This window comes from Grampus griseus, assembly GCF_964374135.1.
Source record: "Grampus griseus genome assembly, chromosome: 5".
Classification (NCBI taxonomy): Eukaryota; Metazoa; Chordata; class Mammalia; order Artiodactyla; family Delphinidae; genus Grampus; species Grampus griseus.
Window position 1 is genome coordinate 10,456,849 of NC_138998.1, and position 26,440 is coordinate 10,483,288.

The 26,440-nt window shown below is 37.5% G+C and overlaps 1 protein-coding gene across 1 annotated transcript in view; it reads left to right on the forward strand.

The window, feature by feature from the left end:
• The window catches only part of ANKRD28 (ankyrin repeat domain 28), a 123,440-nt gene that overhangs the window by 86,916 nt on the left and 10,084 nt on the right, over positions 1–26,440 (forward strand). The window contains exons 12-24 of the mRNA XM_082654066.1: positions 2,267–2,330; positions 2,537–2,605; positions 4,729–4,869; positions 11,723–11,834; positions 12,720–12,746; positions 13,169–13,243; positions 16,325–16,526; positions 18,300–18,387; positions 18,610–18,727; positions 19,865–20,084; positions 24,914–25,001; positions 25,091–25,174; positions 25,943–26,088. Of these exons, the coding sequence (XP_082510192.1) occupies positions 2,267–2,330; positions 2,537–2,605; positions 4,729–4,869; positions 11,723–11,834; positions 12,720–12,746; positions 13,169–13,243; positions 16,325–16,526; positions 18,300–18,387; positions 18,610–18,727; positions 19,865–20,084; positions 24,914–25,001; positions 25,091–25,174; positions 25,943–26,088 (1,434 nt within the window). The remainder of the gene's footprint in view (positions 1–2,266; positions 2,331–2,536; positions 2,606–4,728; positions 4,870–11,722; positions 11,835–12,719; positions 12,747–13,168; positions 13,244–16,324; positions 16,527–18,299; positions 18,388–18,609; positions 18,728–19,864; positions 20,085–24,913; positions 25,002–25,090; positions 25,175–25,942; positions 26,089–26,440) is intronic.

Here is a 26,440-nt window from a genome sequence, read left to right on the forward strand (position 1 = left end):
TCCCTCCCTATCCCACCCCTCCAGGCGGTCACAAAGCACGGAGCTGATCTCCCTATGCTATGCGGCTGCTTCCCACTAGCTGTCTACCTTACGTTTGGTAGTGTATATATGTCCATGCCTCTCTCTCGCTTTGTCACCGTTTACCCTTCCCCCTCCCCATAGCCTCAAGTCCATTCTCTAGTAAGTCTGTGTCTTTATTCCTGTTTCACCCCTAGGTTTTTCATGACATTTTTTTTTCTTAAATTCCATATATATGTGTTAGCATACAGTATTTGTCTCTCTCTTTCTGACTTACTTCACTCTGTATGACAGACTCTAGGTCTATCCACCTCATTACAAATAGCTCAATTTCGTTTCTTTTTATGGCTGAGTAATATTCCATTGTATATATGTGCCACATCTTCTTTATCCATTCATCCGATGATGGACACTTAGGTTGTTTCCATCTCTGGGCTATTGTAAATAGAGCTGCAATGAACATTTTGGTACATGACTCTTTTTGAATTATAGTTTTCTCAGGGTGTATGCCCAGTAGTGGGATTGCTGCGTCATATGGTAGTTCTATTTGTAGTTTTTTAAGGAACCTCCATACTGTTCTCCACAGTGGCTGTATCAATTTACATTCCCACCAACAGTGTAAGAGGGTTCCCTTTTCTCCACACCCTCTCCAGCATTTATTGTTTCTAGATTTTTTGATGATGGCCTTTCTGACTGGTGTGAGATGATATCTCATTGTAGTTTTGACTTGCATTTCTCTAATGATTAGTGATGTTGAGCATTCTTTCATGTGTTTGTTGGCAGTCTGTATATCTTCTTTGGAGAAATGTCTATTTAGGTCTTCTGCCCATTTTTGGATTGGGTTGTTTGTTTTTTTGTTATTAAGCTGCATGAGCTGCTTATAAATTTTGGAGATTAATCCTTTGTCAGTTGCTTCATTTGCAGAGATTTTCTCCCATTCTGAGGGTTGTCTTTTGGTCTTCTTTATGGTTTCCGTTGCTGCGCAAAAGCTTTGAAGTTTCATTAGGTCCCATTTGTTTACTTTTGTTTTTATTTCCATTTCTCTAGGAGGTGGGTCAAAAAGGACCTTGCTGTGATTTATGTCATAGAGTGTCCTGCCTATGTTTTCCTCTAAGAGTTTGATAGTTTCTGGCCTTACATTTCGGTCTTTAATCCATTTTGAGCTTATTTTTGTGTATGGTGTTAGGGAGTGATCTAATCTCATACTTTTACATGTAGCTGTCCAGTTTTCCCAGCACCACTTACTGAAGAGGCTGTCCTTTCTCCACTGTACATTCCTGCCTCCTTTATCAAAGATAAGGTGACCATATGTGCATGGGTTTATCTCTGGGCTTTCTATCCTGTTCCATGGATCTATCTTCCTGTTTTTGTGCCAGTACCATACTGTCTTGATTACTGTAGCTTTGTAGTATAGTCTGAAGTCAGGAAGCCTGATTCCTCCAGCTCCGTTTTTCGTTCTCAAGATTGCTTTGGCTATTCGGGGTCTTTTGTGTTTCCATACAAATTGTGAAATTTTTTGTTCTAGTTCTGTGAAAAATGCCAGTGGTAGTTTGGTAGGGATTGCATTGAATCTGTAGATTGCTTTGGGTAGTAGAGTCATTTTCACAATGTTGATTCTTCCAATCCAAGAACATGGTATATCTCTCCATCTATTTGTATCATCTTTAATTTCTTTCATCAGTGTCTTATTTTTTAAGTATATTCACAGAGGTATGTAACCATGACTACAATGGGTTTTAGAACATTTTCATACCCCCCCCCAAAAAAAACCCCTCATTTTCAGTCAGTTCCCCATTTCTTCCCTCCCCCCAGCCCTAAGCAGTCATTAATCTACTTTCCACCTCTATAAATTAACCTATTCTGGACAGTTCATAGAAATGGAATCACCCAAGATGTGGTTTTGTGACTGATTTTTCTCGCTTAGAAATGTTCTGAAAGGTCATCCAGTGTTATAAACATGTATCAGTACTTTATTTCTTTTTATTGCTGAATAATATTCCATTGTATCCTATGACTTTTAAACAAGTACTCTAGCATTTGTTCTAAAACCCCCAATCCTTTAGTGGTAATTTTTTTTTAAATACTGTACATTATTAATCTATTTTCAATTAATTTTTACCTACTTGTAATTCATAGTTTTGTTTAAGATTGGGGGTGTGTGATTTTTTTTTTTACATATTTTTAATGTAATACTCTAATATAAAGTAACATACCTATACTATTACATAAGATATATTCATTCTTGTAGGATTTGATATAGATACCCCAGATGATTTTGGCAGGACCTGTCTACATGCAGCTGCAGCTGGAGGGTATGTTAACAAAATTTTTACTTTTTTTAAGAAGAGGATAGTTGATCGTGGCAGTTTTTTTTTTGTTTCATAAAATATAAATCACAATGTTTTATTCACTCTGCCTCATTTGAAAACACGCTTTTATACTTATTTAAACCTACCAATTTCATTATAATTACAATTTCATTACAATTACATCTTCTCAATGTATTTTTCCTGGGTAGGAATTTGGAGTGCCTAAACCTTCTGCTGAACACTGGTGCAGACTTCAACAAAAAGGATAAATTTGGAAGGTAGGGTGTGATACAGTTCCTCTGTAAAGCCTACTTAATGTTATTTACTTAATGACTTTCTTGACCTCCTAATGTGGCTTCTGAGAGTTAACTGAATAAATCTATGACTTTTGCATTGTGATCATGATTTGTTGAGAGGCCCCAATAAGTAGATAACTTCTGAATATTCATTCTCACCCACAGCCTTCTTCCAGCTGGGCCCCTGCCATAGCCCCAGGCTACCAGCCACAGCTTTACTTTATAAGCACTTCTATACCTCTTGTGATGTCATTCCTCTTCCTCCTCCCATAATCATAGCCATGAAAATATAAAACCGCATGGTACCTATGCTCCCTCAAAAAACCCACAAGAGCTGGAGCTCAGTGGTAGTTCTCCATTCCTTCAAGTCATTCTTTTGTTAGAGACTCTGCTGCCTATATTTGGTTCCAGAGCACTAGAAAGAGGGAGGAAACAGGTTACAAATCGATGTGTAATTTTTCTTTCTCCTCTTCTCTGACTCTCCGCACACACCCTGAGCGTGACCCACAGGAAAGCACCTGTGAATGCAGAGTCCCTTTGTAGTCACCCAGCCAATCTGCAGTCTCACTGTTCAGCCCCAGGCCTCATTGCTACTTGCATCTGTGATTGCAGTACTTAAAGCCACCATGATCTACTAAGTTACTTAGAATAGGAATTGACCCAGAGTCTGTTAGAACCACATAGGAAAGGACAGAAGGCAATTTGAAAAATAGAGGTGAGCATGCTGTAGTGTGTACAGAAATCTAAATATAATGTACACATGAGACTTATAATGTTATAATCTAGTGTTACCTCAATTTAAAAAAATAGAGGTGGCAATATGAGCAAAATTGTGTATCAGGAGTTTGAGAATTTTATCAGAGTATGTGACAAGAGAGGGTGTGTGTGAATCTGTGTCAGTGCATGGGATTGGGCCAGTGCACAGTAGAATTACGTGTGGTAGGGAATCAGAAGTACATATAAGAAAAGAAAAGGAAAAATGACTATCTGACCCCATAATTATTTTGAAGAACAGACTGTTCTTATAAGCCTGCTAATTGAAGGAACTAATGACCCACAAAATCAAAAATCACTTTGTTTGACTTTGGAGTGCAATTTATAGCTAATTTATTTTTATAAGTGTACTTTAATCCAGCTTATATTAGTTAATTTGTAGCACTTGACGCATTCTGTACTACAATTAGGGCACATTCTGAGTTTAGAAGCTTGAAAGTAATTCAGGGTTAATTGCATTTTCAAAAATACTATTACTATATTATACTATTATCCAATAAAGTAAAATAATGCTTAACTGTCATTTCACCAGGTAAATATTTTAGAAAAAATTATACCATGAAGACTCTGGACTAAATTTACCTTCACTTTTCTGTTTTCTTCTTCTTCTGTTTTGTTTTTTTTTAATGAAAGGTCATGGATAATCATAGCTTATTAATCTAAAGACAGAAACTCCTAAATTTAGTAATATTCTTTTTCATTTCAGTAACTGAGAAGAAGTAAGCTACAAATATTCCATCTCTAGAAATTAACAGTACTCTAAACTCTTCAAAATGATGAACAGCCTTCAAAACTATGCATTTTCTGCTTGAGGAATCTGATATTACTGTGCAGCTCTACCATATAGTTGATATATCAGCATCCTTTTTAATGCTTCTGTATTTTTCTTACTCTTTATTCCTCTACTGAAACAGGAACAGAAGCTGCTACCTATGAAACATCTCTATTAGTATAGGGGAAGCTTTGTTAAATGAAAGTTTTCTCAGATTGCTGATGGCATTAGGGAGGGAAAAAAAATAAGTTTTCAAGTTTTGGAGCAGAATATGAAGGATATCTGTAATTCACTCAAAAGACTGGAATTGTTACTGTCTGGGGACCATGAAATGATTTAATTGTGTTCCTGTCTTATTTTGTATTCTTAGAGGCTCTTTGCCATCTTAGTTTCTCCTCCAAGCTTTCTGTCTGGCCCTCCAAAAGACTTAGGTATATGGCAGAAATCAATCTCAGGCTTTCTATAAATATTTATAACTGGGTGGATCAACTGTGCTCTTGTTTACTGGTTTGTGTCCCTGACTTTTTTTTTTTTTTTTTTAATTAACTTGGGCAAAAAGATCTCCACTGCACTATGCTGCTGCCAACTGCAACTACCAGTGCCTGTTTGCTCTTGTGGGCTCAGGAGCAAGTGTGAATGACCTTGATGAAAGAGGATGCACACCCTTGCACTATGCAGCTACGTCAGACACAGATGGCAAGTAAGTATCATGTGGTGAGAATGAAGGATTGTTTCTATCTGGCAGTTTTTATAGCAAATTTGTATTTCCTTTTTTGTACTTTTTATTATTGATTATCTTTCCCTGATGCTCTAGTAGAGAAAATAAGTTGTTTTCATAATTATTCCTAGTCATAGTTATTACCCACCTACTTCTACTCAGCAGCCTGCGTTATGAACTAATCGGGTAGAAGAAAGATCAAGGTCCCTTTTCATCCTCCCTTCCAAAAACACATCTTAATATCTATCACCTCCATGTTTTTTCCACCTGGCTTCTTAGAGGCAACAGTCTTGAGTATATCATAGGGAAAGGGAAAGAGGCAAGAGGTACACAGACAATGCCATCGGAAGATTGAGCAGAGATTGGAATGCCAGTATTCTTCAGAGGTAGAAAGTTCATATTTCTAAGGGATCCCTGTAAATTGGTATTCAAATAGGGAATAATTGAACTGGCAGAATCTGGCACATAGTTGGTACTGAATAGTGCTTAAATAAGTAAATTATATAGATAATGGAGTAGTGAGTAAATGTTGTCCAAGAATGACTTAATAAAATCAAAGGAATGAGAGATTTATAAATTCTTTCATAATTAATATTCACCCAAAGTTGATCAGACCCATTTATAGTACCTTAATGTATATTGCCTTCTTGGAAGAAAATTAACTCATTAGAGACAGAGAAGAAATCTTCAATGTCTGTGGTATTCCTCATGAGTCTGGGTCAGTGAAGGGTAGGAAAAACAAATAATGGTTTCTGGGGAAAGATTTTATAAAATATACTTCAAGGAAGTTGCATTTAACACAGAACTATTTCCTTGGTTTTTAATGTTTACTTTTTTACCTTCAAAATAAAAAGCATAATTTGATGGTATTACTCACAAATATTAATTTATTATAAATTCTGTAACTAATTTCAAATCCATTTCTATAAGTAACACTTCGTTATGTTGGATTTGTGTCTAAAATCCTAATCTTGAAAGCATTAGTAAAATATACTATCAGCCCTTTGTATCTACTGGTTTTGCATCTGCAGATTCAGAGGGTCGACTATATTCATTGTAGGGTTGTGTTCATTTATTATAAGGGACTTGAGGGTCCAAGTCTACGGTCTTTGGTATCCTCGAGTACTCTTGGAATCAGTCCCCCTTAGATACCGAAGGATGACCGTATTTTCTGTTTGGAGGAATATATCACTTTATACAATTTCATGTATACCAGAATAGTTAGATATAGATAGGTTTTGGGAGAAGCTAAGTTATTTGAAGTATGTTTTTGGATAGTAGAGCTTTAAAGAAAATCTCTGATAGAGACTTTGTAAATCAGAAAATATTTTGGTAAACTTGGGTAAGTAGATTATCCTCTGATTTATAAATTTTGTAATTTCAGGATTTGATTTATAGATTTTCCTAAAATAGATTATACCCCAAATGACTGTCACCATCAGAAGTCCTTTACCACTGTTCCCATAAACTGTTTATTGGGTACTGCCCAGCATGATCTAAGTAAACTCCACTGAGTTCATGTACACACAGACAGAGGTTACCCAATGGTCCTCCTGCCCTTATACAATTACATTAAACCTGAATTCTTATGCAGGAACAAAAGAATAACAATGTTCAACCTATACTGTTTGAGATTTGTGGTTTTATTTTAAGCCTGTCTACTTTTTCTTTAGAAGTATACTTAGTACTAAAGTGAATTAAATCGTTAGTTTTCTCACCTAATATAAACTGTTTTGAGCAATAGTCTAGAGCAGGGGTCCCTAAACCCTGGGCTGTGAACTGGTACTGGTCCGCGGCCTGTTAGGTGAGTGGCGAGCGAGTGAAGCTCATCTGCCGCTCCCCATCGCTCGCATTACCGCCTGGACCGTCCCCGCCACCCACTCGCCCCCCGATCCGTGGAAAAATTGTCTTTCGCAAAACCGGTCCCTGGTGCCAAAAAGGTTGGGGACCGCTGGTCTAGAGATACTTATTACTTAAACACTTAATTCTCAGTATGTCCACAAGCAACCTGGTGTACCAGAAAGAACATGAGCTTTATCCAAAAGACCCAGCTGAAATCATGGGGGCTTCATATTATACCTCTCTGAGCCTGAGCAAATAATTGTTAGGCAAAATCTTCTTTATCTGTAAAATTAGAATGAAGCGTACTTAGAATTGTGGGGAAAACTGAGGGCATGTGTATAAAAGAATCTAGCACTGTTTTTTGGAGCCTCTTTCTTATCTTTGAAGTATCAAAGTCCCAGAGATCTTGTCTGATGCCATCATTTATTGCCTCAGTGATTTGTTCCCTGGGAACCTTCTGGAAACTATTCACTACAGTAACCATTTTAGGATACCAGAGGCATCCTTTCAGTAAGTGATTGTTTCGGAGGCTTAAATAGTAGAATTAAAGAGTTGGTTTATTTTTCTGAACTCCAAGGATTTAATTCCCAGGAATAGGTTGGATAATAAGAGAATCTGGAATAATTCTTTCTGCTGCCAAAGCCAGAGTGAAATATTTTCTAAAAGAAGAAACAAATTCCCCATGACTTCAAATACTGTTATTCAGTAATGTGTGTTTGTTGGTTTGTTTCTTTAATGATTGTTTAATAATGTCCTGTCAGCATCCCCAGGGAAAGTTGTATATACTTTGGGATTTTTGACACTCTGCCACCGGTTTTCTGCTGTTCAGAAGTGACATAAGTAATTGCAGTTCTACTCTGCCTTGTGTGCCTGTCTTTACTTGCAGTAAATGGAAAAATACATGAAATCGTTCCTACTCATTCTACTCATCCTGCTAGTCACCCCCATCATCCTGATGCTGACGTTCACTCTAGGCAGTCATGACTCAGCAAACAAATTTATAGTTATTTTCACGGGAAAAACATACTAAATATATTAATTATTAACAAATAAAATCCTCTTTGCCATTTGAAGAAAAATAGGACTGGCTATGAGCATGATGGTGAGGACCTACCCCACGCCTGTGTGGTGTGTATAAGAGAAGGGGAAGGCTGGGGTTATTTATTGTGATTACATATAAGGAAGAAATCCTCCTCATGCCTTTTCTTCTGTGATAACTACCATTAACAGAAGTATTTCTATATGTTTATGTAGATCATTTCACATCCCTCACAGTGTTATCAGAGTTAATGAACCTGGTACATGTCTGTCCATAGGCTTTTCTGTGTTCATATGGTTATATATACATGTGTTTATGAATGCATAGATATATTTCACCAAGATACACTTTTATGGAGATAGATGTTCACAAAAATGGGATCATATTTTGACTTCTAATAGCATTGTTTATTTTTGTCTGTTTTGAACTTTATATAAATGGAATCATACAGTCTTTTGTTTGGAACTTTTATAATCCTTAGGTTTATTCCTAAGTATTTGATATTTTTATTGCCAAAATAAATCTATCTTTAAATTTCCTTTGTTGTGAAATAGAGAAATATATTTGACTTTTGTATACAACTTTGCATTCAGTAGCCTTGTTAAACCTGTTTTATGTATGCATGTAAGACAGAACTGGGTTTGATTCTGGCTCTGCCACTTGCTGTGAGACCTTGGGCAGGTTACTTAACCTCTCTGCACATTTCATCTGTCAAGTGGGAATAATAGTCTGACCTTAACTCATGGCCATATGAGGTACAGAATATCTGAATTGCTTAGAACAATACCTGACACATTGTAATCTTCCTGTAAGGATTAGTTGTATTTTTTTAAGCTATGCTTAATATCTTTTTTTGTCAATCAGACACTTGTATACCATGATTGGGGAGAGTAGAGTTAGGAGGGCCTCTGGTGACAATGCCACATCCTCTGCCCTGGGCCGAGTGGTCCTCTCCCAGGGCTCTGACCAGCCGTGGGACACATGGATTTGACTTAGTCTGAACCTGCACCAGAAAAAGTGGTAGGAGCCCATGGATGGTAGGGGAAGAGTAGGAGAAGTTTAAATAGTTTGAAAATCACTCTGATTTGAATTACATGCTTAATTGGGATGAGGATATTTGTCTAACAAATGAAGAAAACAAAATATTTAACAGTAAGTTTGGTTTATTACTTAGCCATTTAGCCATAAATATTCCTCCAGATTTTGCATACATGGTTTATTTTAGGGAAATAAGAGAAATTATAGAAAATCTTCGTTTCTTAATTTTCTGAGTTTTATAAAATGAGCGTGTGTTAATTTACAATGAGAAAAAAAAATTTAAGATTGACTCTCTCCCCTCCACCTCATTTGCAAATCAAAAGTGAGGTTCAGATTTTCAAGATCAAGCAATTTTGTGGTTCAGAATTTTATAAACACACAGGTTAAAGTGTCACTAACTCATTAACCCCTATGCTGAAGCATTTGTAGCATAGAAAGAACACTTGAAGAAAAGACCCAAGGCCTAGTCCTTGCTTTGCCATATTCTAGCCAGAAGATTAGGAGCAAGTCATTTAATTTTCCTGAATGTCAGTAATTTTTTTCATTTGTTAAAGGTAATACTTACAAAGTAGTCATGAAAATTCATATTGCTTAGCAAAATTTGAAAGGCGTGGCAATAGAAGTAATTTTATAATTATAAATCAACTCTTAGTCTTTGTTTTGTTATAGGAGACCAATCATCTAGTAATATGAAGGTAGACAAAGAAATAATGATTTGATAACTACTGCATGTATTATGGTTGAATTATTTCAAACCATTTAATGTTGTATACTTGCAATTAGTAAATATAAATAGTGCTTTGAGACTTGCTCTCCTACTTCCGAAAGTAAACATGAACTTACCTACTTGTTTTGCTTTCCTTAAATAAGTCAGTTTTTTTTTCCCCCAGTACTCATGTATCAGCAAGTTATCTTAAAATAGTTTGTTCCACTGATAGAATCTGCCTTGTGTTCAGGTCCCAGTAGGGAGAACTATTTCTGTTTTACCATTCACATCTAGAGAACTTGATTAAAGGTAAAAAGATGTGCCCTTGGGTGAAATGTTTCTGCCTTAAAGCAGTGAGACTGTCCTTCCAGGCCAGCAGGTCTTTCCTTCATCCCAGTGAGGATTGACCTGTGAGCTGGTACCTAAGCAGACTGTACAGAGTCTACACACTGCCTGAGATACTTCCTGGAGTGCCCTCAGAGCTAGTTTAGGAATACCGAGAAACACCAGGCTTGTTCCTTAGAGTCAGATTCGGGTGATGTCGTTCTATCATAGTGATATGCATTTCATCATCATTTTCACTGCATATAAATATCAAAATCCCACTTAAAAGGATGAACGTTTGCTACCATTAAGGATATTATAATAAATGTAGATTCTGTAAGTAATTCCTAAGAGATCTAAAGTACTTTAAGTAATTAGCATTAAAGAAATAAGGGTTGGCATTGCAAAGAATGGTCCTCATACATATATGATAGAGTTACTGGGTGATCAGTTACATCGCTCCATTGTTCCTTTCCACTTGTTCTTATAACTTCATTATGCTTTTGGAAACTTAACAAGTAGTATCTGATTATAGAGTTCCCCCCTAGTGGTAGAGTTAGTAGTTATTTAGACATACTGCAATATTAGACAAATTATCACTGAATAATTATGGACTTGGAATTTGAACATGAATGGTTTTAGATTATTTAGTTGAATTCCTACTCCCATCTATCAAATGAATAAACAGAAGCCATTTCACCATAAAGGTGAAACGATTTGCCCAAGATCGTTGGTATCAAACTAACTCTCACAATAAATCTTTTAATTTCTAATTCAGTACTCTTTTTTTTTTTTTGCTACAGTAACATTTATCAGAATTATAACAAATTGTGAACCTTATAATCCTTTTATTTAAAAAAATTTTTTTTAACATCTTTATTGGAGTATAATTGCTTTACAATGGTTAGTTTCTGCTGTATAACAAAGTGAATCAGCTATACGTATACATATATCCCCATATCTCTTCCCTCTTGCGTCTCCCTCCCACCCTCCCTATCCACCCCTCTAGGTGGTCACAAAGCACGGAGCTGATCTCCCTGTGCTGCGTGACTGCTTCCCACTAGCTATCTCTTTTACGTTTGGTGGTGTATGTATGTCCATGCCACTCTCTCACTTTGTCCCAGCTTACCCTTCCCCCTCCCCGTGTCCTCAAGTCCATTCTCTACATCTGCGTCTTTATTCCTGTCCTGCCCCTAGATTCATCAGAACCATTTTTTTTTTAGATTCCATATATATGTGTTAGCATACGGTATTCGTTTTTCTCTTTCTACAATGAGGTATCACCTCACACCAGTCAGAATGGCCATCATCAAAAAATCTTACAGTCCTTTTAACATTACTTTCCTCATATTTTAATAGCACAGGAATAAAGTATTTCCCATGGGAAGGTCTTTCGTGTTACCTACATACCACTTTTACATCGTTCCCACACTTTTCATGTCTCTAATGCAAGATCCTTGAATTCTGACCTTGGTTTTGGGAGATATTTTTACATCCTTTCTTGAGCTTCCTAATGAGATACCATACTAACTGTGTATTCCAGAAAGATTGGATGCTCCCCACCACTAAGAGTTTAATCCTGTCAAACGTTATTTGAGTCGACTAGCTGGTGCCATAAATATAGACTGTATACGAAACAGTCTTCAGGTATACTGAACTTGCTGCCAGACTGTGGATAAAGAAGATTCTCTTATGAACGTTTTGTTTGTACTTTTACGATACTTACAGTCAATATCATTTAAATGACAAATGTATGTAGTGTAGATGTGTTTATGATTTTTACATTACTCAAATGTAAGAAAAATTTCCAGTTTTGAGTTTGTCTCTGTTTTTATCATTGGTTAAAATGCAGGATTTAGAATTTTGAATATATCTTACTCTAATAGGTGCCTGGAATACTTATTAAGAAATGATGCAAATCCAGGGATCCGGGACAAGCAAGGATACAATGCAGTTCATTATTCAGCTGCATATGGTCACCGTCTGTGTCTTCAGCTGGTAAGATTCCTGATTTCTTGTGGAAGGACCAATGTAAGTTTATATTCTAATAATGTAATGACAGTGAGAATAAATGAACCAAGAAACAAATGCCTTTTAACATTTTTAGAATCCCTATCCTTCCTAAATTCATACTTGCCTCACTAAGCTTTCTCTCATTCCCTTTTCCCTTTCACAGAGAAAGGAGGAAATTAGATCTCTGGAGAGGGCTCCCTTAGAGCCCCCCATCCAAGTAGCATTCACTGCCTCTGCCCCTTTAAATGTTTTCCGGAACGTTTTAAAGAACTGTAACTGTGTCATATGTCAGAAATACGTGTTTCTGTGAGAGGAAGCTTCCCCCTGTGTATTCAGGAATTCCGAAAGACCCAGTCTTCTGTCAGTCTCTCCTGACAAGGGAGACTCATCTCACCATTCACCCCACTTTGCCAAACCAAAGGGAGAGTAAAAGACAAGTTAAATGATTCTGAAGTGTGTAGCACATGCTTCACGTTAGAGGTTTCTTCATTTAGACCTACTTATAAATTATATTAACATTGGTTCCCTTAAAGGGGAAATAAAATTCAAGGAGGGTGGGTATAAAAGATAGAAAAAAGAGGTTGACATACTTAATATAGTATTTAGAACCCTGCTACAGAAGTAGTATTTCCTTAGTTTATTATGGTAGCTTTAGACTAAAATCTGAGACCCATGTGTATAGATTTGTGGTCTATTATATTGTACAGTTGTTTATTTAAAAGACTTCATTTTTGGAGGCAAAGGAAGCACAAGTTCAGAATAGAATTTAACAAAGCCCTATGTAAATAGAGACATGTAGTTAACATTTATCTCTTTACTGTATATGACTGCTTCCTCAACTAAGTATTTTTATTTTAAATTTTATTTCAGATTGCAAGTGAAACTCCTTTAGATGTTGTAAGTATTAATTAGTCAGTTTTCCCCCTAATACTGAGTATTTAAATATTTGCTCTCACTAGAGCTGGAGCCTGTCTTACACATTCCTGGGAACAAAGATAGTGACAGAAATCATGTTTGCAGGGGGAGGGAAGGTTCTTACTTGGTGGTAATTAAATGGCATTTCTCTCAAACTCTAAGTTTATAGCCCTCTCTCAAAGCTCTTAGCATGTGGTCCTTACCACATTTTCAGGATAATCCATTCCATAAGGTTGCTGAATTTAGTTTTCATAATAATAATGGTCTGGGATTTTTAAATCCATATTCAAGTATCAGTTTATACTCTAAAATGAATTTGAACTTGGGGGAGGGGGACCAGGAATAACTGCTGTGGTATGTCTAAAAGTACCATTTCTGACACTTAAAATTCTTTTCTTTCTCAGTTAATGGAAACCTCGGGAACAGACATGCTGAGTGATTCAGACAATAGAGCAACAATAAGCCCTTTACACTTGGCTGTGAGTATTGCCTTCACAGCCAGCTTGATGGCTGATTTACTGAAAATGTCTCATATCTGTTTGTGTTGACTCAAACTAGTACCCAGAACTTTTGGTCCATATAATGATGATCATGGAGTTAAAACTGTAAGAACTTTCTTAACTCAGAGAATTCTTGAATGTACTTCTGTTTCGTTTGTTTGTTTGTCTTAAAAAAAAAGGTCGAGGCGGGGGTGGTTGGGGGGAGGGGGGTTTGAGCTTCCCCCAAGGCCTGCCCTAAGGAGAGAATATGCCTGAGATGTGAATTTTAAAATGACCCACCCTAGTGGAATGGCTTCTGACTTCTTAAGCAGACGATATAAGAACTGTAATTTCTGTGGTATTTCTAAAACTTTTTGCTTACTTTGTGATTTTGGGGTGCTAAGTTTGTGTTCACTGGTCCTTCACTTGCTCATACTATAGGATTTAACTACATGGTCTGTAATGTTCCTTCTAGCTTCAGATGCCACTGAATTTTTCCTCTTAATGTTCATCACTAAGAGGAGGAGATTAAAAGAGAGTGTGACAGTTCTTTTAAGTCAAATATGGAAATGAATTACCTTAGGAAATTTCAAGCAGAGCCCAATCTAGTTCTTCCTGCGCTGAAAGAAGAATTTATCTTTGAAATAAAGCATGTTGTGGGGAGCTGGGGGACTTTGAGAATCAGGAGAATTGGGTACTGTCACTATTTGTGAGACCTCTGATTTTAAGTATAGTAAAATGCTTATAAGGGTCTCTACTTAGGTTAATGTGTATCACAAGTCCAGTGATCCATTTAATTGTTTATTCTCACATATACTATTATTTTTTATTTTAATATTCTCCTGGCATATTTTCTAACACTGACACATGTACACTGAATTTTCTGCTTTGTCTTTCTCCCCCTTTCTCCCCAGCAGTACTTCCTACCATGGTCTAAATAACTAAGAAGACATGCTGAAGCTTCCTTTTTCCTTGCCCTTTGGGTCTTTGGAAATACTGTCTACTCTCCCAGACTTGCATAATAAATAAGTCATCTGGAAGTGCAAAGCTAGCATGGAGAAAATAGCTATTTTACTATGGGTGGCAAGAAATGACGTCTGAGCAGATGACTAGGCAGTTCTTCCTGCATCATTATCATCATTCTTATAATAATAGCGCCTCATCTCTTGAACACTTACTAGGTGCCAGACTAAGGACTTTGCCAAGTTTTTGAATGCATTATCTCAAAAACTTCAGTTTTTTAACTAGTTATTTTACTTCATGGCTATTGAGAATAGTGCTGTTATTAACATGGGTGTGCTAAATAGTGTTTTTAAGCTGAAATGGAAACAATTTTGTGATTTCATAATTAGGCTCAATGAAATGTGGTTATACCACCACTCTTGCATTTTGTACCCATCCCTAGGAGGTTTTTCAGAAATTACTGAAGTGATTTTTCTCCTTCCAAACTCTCCCAATCCAGGACGACTTGATGCAGTAAAAACACGCTGGCTTGAGGACTCAGGAAACTGGCCTTGGTCCTGCCTTCGCACATACTAGGCTTCTAAGCCTCTTGTCCCAGTCCAGTCAGAGCCATCGTGAGGGGAAGACTCCTGTGGCAGATTACCCTGGCTCTAGCCGTCCTTATTTTCCCTCTGCTTCTTTTTATACCACCTTCTGCATATACTGTGCCTCTCACAGTTCATTTTTAATAGCATAATTTTGTTGACCTGGTATTGAGGAACAAGGTTAGATATGATCCTCAGACAGTAGAGCTCAGAGATCTCCAGTCACTTTAACCTTTGAGGGAGTCAGAAACATCAAGAGGTCAGTAAGGCCCAGAGCAGCTTCACCTCCTGCTGGTGCTTTCTGACATTTCCCACAAGAAGTGGTTTTATAGCCCTTTGGTACATTGCGGGGCCCTCTTTTTTTTTTTTTGCGGTACGCTGGCCTCTCACTGTTGTGGCCTCTCCCGTTGCGGAGCACAGGCTCAGTGGCCATGGCTCACGGGCCCAGCCGCTCCGCGGCATGTGAGATCTTCCCGGACCGGGACACGAACCCGTGTCCCCTGCATCGGCAGGCAGACTCTCAACCACTGCGCCACCAGGGAGGCCTTGCAGGGCCCTCTTTCTAGCTGAGTATCTCTTTTTAGAAGCAGGTGACATTTAGCACAAATATGGTAGAATTTTATATTTTTCAATTCCCTAATGAAAAGTTCACATGTGATCATTTACAGTTTGCCTGTATGTGCTAAGCTGCAGGGCTGAAAGGTATCAGAAAATGACTTGTCCCTTAGCTAAAAGGGGTGGCATGAGTGAACCAGAGGAGACATTCCTTCCCCATCAGAACTGTGTCGTTATTGCCTTATGTCCTGCTCAGCATCTAGTCCAATAAGAGTAATAGATGTTCAGTTGACATGTTGGTTTTTGAAATGAATTCTCTGGAAAGCAGACTGTGTAAAGAAGGGGATTTCAGTCAGTCGGGTTTCAAACAAATCTCTCAATCTTCTTGCTCTGCTGTACTGCTAGGACAGTGTGTAGCACATGGCAGTTTTTCAAGCAGGGCTCAGCCTAAATATTTTTGAAAAGAAATGTTTATTTTTGAGATGGCACATTATGGGATGGAGTAGTCATGTTAATTTGAGAAATCAGAAGGCTCAAGTACTAGCTGAACTTCAGTTGCAACTATATCTATGATTTAAGTGTAGTAACACTTTATCGGGGAGTGAAGGGGGGGCACTGAACTGTGATGAAGAACACGGGCTCTGGAATCATAGACTTAGAGTGAAAGCTTTCATTGAACCCATGTCACACATCATTGAATGTCTGCCATGAACCAGACATTGTATACTCGTGAAAAGATCACCTGTCATTTGAACTTTTATTATTTGTGGAATACCCATTCCCTAACACTGTAGCCTACTAATTGATTATTAGAAAAATTTGTAGGTAACTTTCTGAATTATCAATACAGAAGTTTTAGATTATCTCAAATATAATGATGTAAGACAAGTTTGCTTACTACTCCCTTTATGTTTTCTAGGGTTTCTAAGAAGTCAGTCTAAATATGTATTTTTTAATTTATATTTTTATTTATTCCCAGGCCTATCATGGTCACCATCAAGCACTAGAAGTGTTAGTACAGTCTTTGTTAGATCTTGATGTGAGAAACAGTAGTGGAAGAACACCCTTGGACCTTGCAGCATTTAAGGGCCATGTAGAATGTGTGGATGTTCTCATTAATCAGGGAGCCTCAATCTTAGTCAAAGATTACATTTTGAAGAGAACACCTATACATGCAGCAGGTATGTCAAAGACTATGAATGATTTTATTTACCACTTTCCATCTAATGCTCTTCTTTTTCAATTTCTTGTATATTATACTCCTGGTAATTGTTTTAACAATTTTGACTTTAACAGTTCTAATGATTCTACTCTCGGGGGAAAACCAACAGCAAGATTATAATCACTTTAAAAAAATATCTACCTTAGAAATCGGATTTATATAATAGTCTAACTTCTGAAGTACTTTATCAACAAAAAAAATACAATTTTTTTTTACTGCTTTTTGATGGAAATTCTTTTGGGTTGGTATGTGCTTTCATTTAATAACTGATAAACATTTTACTTACTGTACCAGGGTACTGCATTAAACATTTAATCAGACAGGAATACAGAGTGCCTGCTATGCAAGAACTACTCCATGGAGTGTTTTGTGATGTTGTAGATGTGTGAAAATGCAAAACTACATAACAGTGCCACTGTGATGACTCAGTACCCGCTGTGTCACTAGCAGATGCAGATTCACAACTCTCTACAGGAATTACTACAAGGCAGTATTAATTTTAAATAATGAATTCAAGACTGGTATATGTGAAGAAATCCTAGCCAAGTATTTGTCTCATCCCCCGTAGGCCATCTTCGTATGGTTAGATTCATTTCACTTAGTCTGTTTTTATAGGGTGATCCTTAAAATGGATCCATTTGAATGTAGGTCTGGGACTTTGCTTCTGGTCATTTGGAAAACTTACATTTTAGAAGACTATAGGTAACACCCACTGTTGCTCCAGAGCAGCCTTTCAGAAACTATCAGATAATCAAGCAGGGCTCAAAGAAAAAAATTTTAATAATGGATTAAAAGTTCTAATAAGGATATGTATATAAACTGCTATATGGTAAAAACAAGAAGTCAAAATGCTATCATTTTCTGTTACCTTATTCTGAAAAAGAGTGACGTTGTATATTATTCTGCAACTTGAAACATTATATTGTAAGCACATTATTTGCAGAGCTAATTTAAAGCTTTCATGGAGTGTTTGCACTCTTAATAGATAAATATTGAACCAAGACACTAGTAAGTCCCTCAGAAGTGGCTGACCAATGCCATATAATTCATAAGTCCTACCCACTGAAAGAGTTACAGGTTACTGTTAGCACCCACCTCTTCAATAAATGCAAGCCTTGGTTAGAACCAGGATGCCTTTCAAATTTGGAGACCTGCTGGGGAGCATCTTACTCTTAAATCATAGAAAGGACATTGGTTCTGGATGTGAGCCAGTCCTTTCCCACAGGGATCTTATGCCTGATGCTTTGGGTGTTGAGCTTAGACGATACGAATACTCATCAGTAGCTGCTGTGTACTGAGTATCCGTGAATCCAGTTTAAAAAAAAAATGATGGGCCAAACAATTTCCTTGAAGTATCCCCAAGGATCACATCTAAAATCAAGAAAGAAGGAGGACTTTCACTATCAGGAATAAAAATATTTCCCAGACGTCCTCCAGACTTCTTAACATTTCAGTGGGCAGAACTTGAAACCAGTCATTGGCAAAGGAGAATGGGGTTGATGTGATTGACTTGTCTGATCATGATTTCATCCCTTGGCTGGAGGCAGGCTGCCCTTCCTGACCACATTGGCACCACCAGAGAGCTAAATAAAATGAGCATTTTCTTTCTTGCCTGTTAAGTTCAATGAATATTCCAAAATTATATCTAGCAAATGTGGTTTAAGATGGACATTTTCTATTTTATCATTTTATAGATATATAATTGCTGAAATTTTTGAATATCACTTTACAGCAACAAATGGTCACTCGGAATGCTTACGGCTACTAATAGGAAATGCAGAACCACAGAATGCAGTAGATATTCAAGATGGAAATGGACAGTAAGTTTTACTAATTTTTAAATTAGTTTTAGGATGTTTGTTAATCTTCATACCTTTGCCCCCCTATTTTAGTAAGTGTGTAACTGAGTAACATCAAATACAGTTTTTTAAGTATACTTTAAAGTTGCATCACAGAAAGACATGTTTAGAAGGCAGGCCAACACAGTGTATTTTCATGGATGAAGTCTCGGTGGTGACGGAGCTGCTCCTGTTGTTACCTAGGACTCCTCTGATGCTCTCTGTGCTCAACGGGCACACGGACTGTGTCTACTCACTGCTGAACAAAGGAGCAAACGTAGATGCCAAAGATAAATGGGGAAGGACGGCACTGCACAGAGGGGTAAGCAGAAGTGTTCTCGCTTCCTTGCTGAAAGTTTTTATGACCTCATTTTACCTAAAACTGAACTAGGCTGTGTTTATATTTTTCTTCATTTAATTTTTACCAAATAATCTTTACTGTTTCTTTCACTATCTTAGTTTTTGAACTCTAATTTTTTTTTTTTTTTTTTTTTTTTTTTTGCGGCACGCGGGCTTCTCACTGTTGCGGCCTCTCCCATTGCGGAGCACAGGCTCCGGATGCGCAGGCTCAGCGGCCATGGCCCACGGTCCCAGCCGCTCCTCGGCATGTGGGATCTTCCCAGACCGGGGCACGAACCCGTGTCCCCTGCATCGGCAGGCGGACTCTCAACCACTGCGCCACCAGGGAAGCCCCAATTCTAATTTTTAACACCACAAAACACAACTTAATCCAGAGAAGAATAATGTTGGAACAGAATTTTTAAATCTTAGGGGCCTTCCCTGGTGGCGTAGTGGTTGGGAATCGCCTGCCAGTGCGGGGGTCACGGGTTTGACCCCTGGTCCGGGAGGATCCCACGTGCCTCAGATCAGCTAAGCCCATGCACCACAACTGCTGAGCCTGCACTCTAGAGCTCACGAGCCACAAATACTGAGCCTGTGTGCCATGGCTGCTGGGGCTTGGGTGCTTGGGGCCTGTTTTCCACAATGAGAAGCCTGCGCACTGCAGCAAGGAATGGCCCCTGCTCACCGTGGCTGGAGGGAGCCTGCGCGCAGCGACGAGGACCCAGCACAGCCAAAAATTAATTAATTAATTAATTTAAAAAAAATTTTATAACCCTAAAGCCTTGAGTAGAATTGATGTCAGTTTTACTTTTTCCCATTATCACAACTATTTTCTTATACATTTTTGTCTTAATTTTTTCACCTTTGAAATATTTTTTTGTTGAACTAGAAGTCCCATTATTCCTGGTTTTCATATTTACTTTTATTTTGACAAGGTCACTGCTTTAAATTTTTAAGCCACTTTGAGTAAAAATACTGGGTTACTCAAAATATGATAAATGCCTTGATTGGTGGGAGGACATGGGGAATATGGACTTTAAAATTCGTAATTAGCTATAATTGTCATGGAGTGCCCAACATAGTGTATTCAGCTACATGCAAATAATTTTTCTTTCAGGCAGTCACAGGCCATGAAGAGTGTGTAGATGCATTGCTTCAACATGGTGCTAAGTGCTTATTACGAGATAGCAGGGGCCGGACACCAATACACTTGTCAGCTGCCTGTGGACACATTGGTGTTCTCGGAGCTCTTCTGCAGTCAGCAGCATCTATGGATGCAAATCCAGCCATGGCGGACAATCATGGATACACGGCGCTTCACTGGGCTTGCTACAACGGTTAAGTACACAGACACAGACCCACGTTACCTGCCCGTTATGTACCACAGAGAGACAACTAACTGACACATTCTGACTTCCATGAGAATGATATATTAAGAATAACCTACCATGTAGTTATAGCTTACTCCAGTGCCTTGTCGTGCTAAAGCCAAGATGCTGGTTGTCACAGATGTTTTGAGATAAGCAGTCACTAAGTTTAAAAGGTTTTTAGACTTTTGCTTCAATAAGTATTTTGCATTTTTAAGATACTTTTATAATATTAATTACTTTTATAACATTATTAATATTAATATTATTTGTTATTAATATACTTTTATTATTTCCAATGTCTTTTATATAGTTATGCTTGTATTTTTATTATATTTTTCTTTCTAAATGTACTTGTTATTAGGGGAAAAATGACAAAGGTAAGAGAAACAGTGAAAATGTATCATATTCTAGACTGAAATCTGTGTATGTTTTCTGAGCACGTTGCAAGTTAAGATCCTTATATCAACAGTAACATGTATGTTCAACATTTTAAGGGAATAAAATCCTGGTAGAATAAATCACGGAAGTAGAAACTAGAAACTTGGACACTTTTGTGGTTAAGTGAACTTGGCTGCATGATTATAACAGACTTACTTTTAGCTTCCTGGAGACTAACCGTCACAGTTAGTCCTTTTACAGGTAGACTCATTAAAGGTCAATCAGAGAAGTATAAAGCTATTTTTAAATGATAGATGTGAAAAATGGGATTTGGCTTTTGAAATGTCACTAAAATAATGTAAGTAACAGAGCATATTGAAGATTTGATCATCTTAGAAAACATTTGGGTACGTTATATGCAGTGTTAAAACATCAGTCCTGCCTAAGTGTATGCTTAGGGCTTTATCAGGGATGTGAGGGGTTTTTTATTTGTTTTGAATATCAGTGTAGCATTCAGGTTATTGTTAGTTGTAATAGCATATCTACAAAACTAGTTGACAGTTCTAACAACTTTCCCTCAAAATGTACAGAAAATAGAAATTGCCTCTTTATATAATATCCACTTGCTTAAAAAAATAAGCATAGTGGCTGTTATAAAATTCAGCTGACTGCCTTGCCAGAGAGGAGGTTTCTATCTTTCTGTAATACACTTTTTGATGTGGTTCTTTTACTGGGAGCCATTTTGACAAATAATTGTTGAGTTGTGGTAAAAGAGGAGAAATCTGAATCTTGCAAAATTATAGTTTAAACATTTTCGTAAGCATTTTCTAGATAACAGTATTTTGATTTTCATATTAATTCTTGTATCAGAATTGAGAGCTCTATTCTTTTGCTCTGAGAAAGCTTTGATGTCTTCTTGCGGATTGACCTGTGGCTACATTTGGTCATTTTGCAACTCTGAGTACTGATGGTGCCATAGAAAACTTGAATAGTGAAATATATTGCTAATTCAGAAGCTTGGTTTAGTCAGTTTCATATGTTACTACCTCAGATCCTTAGCCAGAACAGTTTTGAAAACTATAAAACCTTTGGATTTCAACTCTTCTTCCTTTTTCAACTCACTAAAGTTGGTATTTAATGAATATAGCAAAGTTGTCCAAGATAAATCCTAAGTCACAGAAGATACTGTATTTTGCCATTGAAATTGGTTTGTCTTTATAATGTAACTTGACATCTTACAAGTATAAGGAGAACCAAGCAGTAGGAAAACATCCACAGATAAAACTATTTTGAAACAGACTTTTATTGGTGCTTTTTTTTTTTTTTTAAGTCAGTGAGAATTAACCATTGGAAAAATCACACAGTAAGGTAGTTTTCCTCAGGTAGAGCATTTAGTTGTAAAAATACTGCTGTAACTGTCCTTTGGAGAGTTGCTATTTATTATAACATTCCTACCACGTCTTTCCGGAGAACACGGTTTTCCTAAAGTGAGTTTCTTACTCCATCACTGCTGAATTTAGACTCTCTGAGCACGTTGTGTACAAGACACAAAATTTTGCACAAACTTCGTGCCTGGTTGCCATTTAAAGATCATAGCAGATGTGTCTAATTTCCAGACTGTAGCAAAATTGGTGATGATTCTGAATTGAGCTGGAAGGAATTAAATGTGTGTTGGCTATATGTACAGACTGTACAGGCAGTGTAAAATTAATACCATATTTACAGCCAAAAGCCTATTTTATAATTTGGCATTCTGAGAGTAGAATATGTAAAATAGTTTTACTTTGACTAGTAATTATTGTACGGCTAAAAAAAAAATTGGAAGCACTCCAACAGGATAGAAAACAACCTTTCTCTCAAAATTAAAATGGAATGATGGCAAAGCTTTAGAAGAGAACTGGTTATACATACCCAACTTTAAAGTTCAGATTTCCAGTTTATGGAGTCATTCAATCACAGAACTAAGAATACTTCCATGATCTCATATGTTCCTTTTAAAAATGTATCAATTTTTACGAAGCTATAAGCATCTTCAGAATATCCCTCTAAAACATGAAGAGACCAGTTTTATCCTATATACTTTTATAAACCAGGACACAAAGTGAAGAAATTTTCAGCTTGACATGACCCCCGTAATGACTGCTGAATCCAGAGCCCCGGGACTCCCTTTTGCCATCCACAGTCTACGCAGACAGTGATTCTCACATCTTGCAGTCTCAGGACCTGTGGCTTATAGCTGTTAGTATTTACTGTATTGGAAATTAGGACTGAGAAATTTAAGGATATTTATTAATTTATTTTAAAATAATAATAAATCCATTACATGTTAATATAAATAGCATTTTTATGAAAAAAACTATTTTTCAAAAAAATATTAATAGAGTGGCACATTGCTTTGATGGCTTGTTAAAGAAAAGAATAATTTGCAGTATCACCCAGCAGCTCCCTAGCCCACACCTTGAGAACTGCTATCTCAGGAAAATAGGAGGCTCTCAAATCAATACTGGACAACTTTCCTTGGTTACTTCTTGGCCATGAGTTAACATTTGGAGAGGGAGAATTGAAGCAGGGTTTCCCACCCTCAGCACTGTTGACCTTTGAGGCCAGATAATCCTTCGTTGTGAGTGACTCGTGTGCATGCAAGAGGTTTAACAGCAGCCCCGGCTTCTACCCACTAGATGCCATAGCCCTTCCCTACCCCATCCCCAGCTGTGATAAGCAAAAATGTCTCTAGACATGGCCAAATGTCCCCTGAGGGCTAAAATTGCCCCTGTTGAGAATCAGGATGAAAGAACTGACAGATGATGGAACATAACCATAGGTTTCCTAAAACATACTTTCTTTTCCTGCTAAAAACAATTATAGGATAAAAATTAAGATGAACTATTGTTTGAGAATGTTAGAGTAATTAAAAAAAAGAGCATCACTTTGTTAGCCAGATGTTAAGCCATGGAAGTAAAGAGGCTGTTTAAGAATCTAATTTATTCCTAATGCACATCCCAAATGACTAACGAAATAAAAGAAGCAACATTTCATTTTCTGCCATTAATACAGTAGTGGGGGTACTTTTACTAAAATTCTGGCTTTGAAAATTGGATTAAGAAAATCTGAGGTTTGAAAATCTCAGGTTTGAAAATCTGAGGTTTTCCCCTGTTTTCAAAGTTGCTATTAAAAACTGTGGGCCTGATACCTATTAGTAATCAATATACTTGACCTTTAACCCAGCAAGATCATTTCCAGAAAATTGTTCCTAGAAATAAATACTTTTTAAGTACTGGAACATTTACAACAGTGTTGATAATATCACAAAGAAAAACTAGCAGTCACCTCAAAACCAATAATTAGAGATTAAATCCTTTATGATACATTCTGATACTGTGAAGTTTTTCCAAACATTCAACAATAGGATGTCTGTACATGCTAGTGTGGGAAGATACATAGTTTTTAAAGTAAAAAACAAGTTGCAGAACAGAACATCCCAATTGTGTAAAAATTTTTTAAAAAGGAAGTGTGTGTTTATGTGCATGTAGTTGTATATGCCTAAAAATTTTTTGGAACTCTAAGGTAATAATGGTCACTAGTAGTCACTAGAGAGTGGAACTGGGGAATGGGGTGGGGACAGGGACATGTACTTTTTTCCTTCTGAACGCTTCGATAGAATTTGAGATTTTACCATTAACTCCTTAGTAGAGCCAGAAAATATTCAAATTTTGAAGTTAATTATGCTGCATAAACATATATTATTTTGAAAGTTATACTATGCTATATAGATAGGACATTTTAAAAAATAATGCCCAAATAGCTCTAACTGGTCACCATAGAAAAGAATAATGAGACTAATTTTTTTCCCCCACAAAGTAAATATTTGTCATGTCCATAATAAACTGATATTGGACTTCCCTGGTGGTGCAGTGGTTAAGAATCCACCAATGCAGGGGACACGGGTTCGAGCCCTGGTCCGGGAAGACCCCACATACCATGGAGCAGCTAAGCCCATGTGCCACAACTACTGAGCCCATGCACCGTAACTACTGAAGCCTGTGAGCCTAGAGCCCGTGCTCTGCAACAAGAGAAGGCACCGCAATGAGAAGCCCATGCACCAGCCACAATGAAGAGTAGCCATCGCTCGCCACAACTAGAGAAAGCCCATGCACAGCAACAAAGACCCAACACAGCCAAAACACACACACACAAATAATAGTAAACTGATATTAAATTATCGTAAGAAGCTGCTGTACTTTAGGTCCTGAGGTTGTACATTGAATTCCAAAGTGCCTAAAAATGTGATGTTTAATGGGTTCAGGGAACTGATTACTTATAGTCCATGTAAAGCCTTATCTGTAGGGATATGTTGGTGTGTATGGGCACCTCAGTATCTTTTTTGGATTTTAATATCTGATCCTCATTTACTTATTTAGGTCACGAGACATGTGTAGAACTCCTTTTAGAACAGGACGTTTTCCAGAAAACGGAAGGAAATGCTTTCAGTCCATTGCATTGTGCTGTGTAAGTAAAGGCAGAATGAATCGGATTTGGTTTGAGTGGTTGAGAAATACACCATGGCTGTGGGAGTGATCACCTTGTTACCTTCACAGGATAAATGACAACGAAGGTGCTGCTGAGATGTTAATTGACACGTTAGGCGCCAGCAGTGTGAACGCCACAGATTCAAAAGGAAGGTAGGAAGTCAACCATGTAGGAAATTTTAACTACTAGATTAGTGTGGAAGAATTTAAAGAGACCCCATTATTAACTAAAAGTTGATTTTATATTTACAAGTATAAATTGTTACAAAATCCTAATTACATTCTCATTATAAAAGGCTTTTCTACCATGACTTTTAGCCAGTCTTCCTGGCTAAAAGATTTCCCTTTTTAAAGAAGATGTGTGTTGGGGCTTCCCTGGTGGCGCAGTGGTTGAGAGTCCACCTGCCAATGCAGGGGACACGGGTTCGTGCCCTGGTCCGGGAGGATCCCACATGCCGCGGAGCGGCTGGGACCGTGAGCCATGGCCGCTGAGCCTGCGCGTCTGGAGCCTGTGCTCCGCAACGGGAGAGGCCACAACAGTGAGAGGCCTGCGTACCGCAAAAAAAAAAAAAAAGATGTGTTTGTTACCCAATGACTCTTTTTAGTAAAGTTAACAGATTTCTAAATAGGAAGAGTCCAGCTTTTGTAATAGATCGCAGTATTTGGGTCAGGATTTATTTCTTTCAGAATTTCCTTTAATGTAATTTTTTTGGCAATTTCATAATTTATACTAGTTTAATTAAGGGACTTCTATATTATCAGAAACACAAATTTTTGTGGCAGGAGTTAGTAAGCTCCCCACTTTAAGCCTGTTTGTATCCAAGCAATGCCTAGTATGTAAACCCTTGAAAATTGCTTTCATAAATTAAAGAGTATACAGTGCACGGATTTAGTCCAGTCTTCCCATTTCTCTGTGTGCAGAACTCCTCTCCACGCGGCCGCCTTCACAGACCATGTAGAGTGTTTGCAGCTGCTACTCAGCCATAATGCTCATGTCAACTCTGTGGACTTCTCTGGGAAAACACCTCTCATGATGGCTGCAGAAAACGGACAGACAAATACAGTCGGTAAAAAAACTGCTTAAGGCTTTTACTATTCTAAGTGTGGATATTGCTTATGTATAATGTAGCTCCCATCTGACTCTAGTTCACTGAATTTTGCATTAGTTATCTCACCGCTTCTGAGATTTAAAACCTTTTACTTGCTTATACCCACGTTTTCATTTAGGCCCACAGTATTTCCATTTGCCCTTACTGATTGAATAGTGACGTTAGCAGGCAGTGTTAGGATAGTGGTTAAGAACCCTGGCTCTGGAGTCAGATCGAATGTGGTTCTAGATCTGCCAACTAAGCAACCTCATGCCTCAATTTTTTCATCTATAAAGTGAAAAAAATAACAGTATCTACTTTGTTAGGGTTG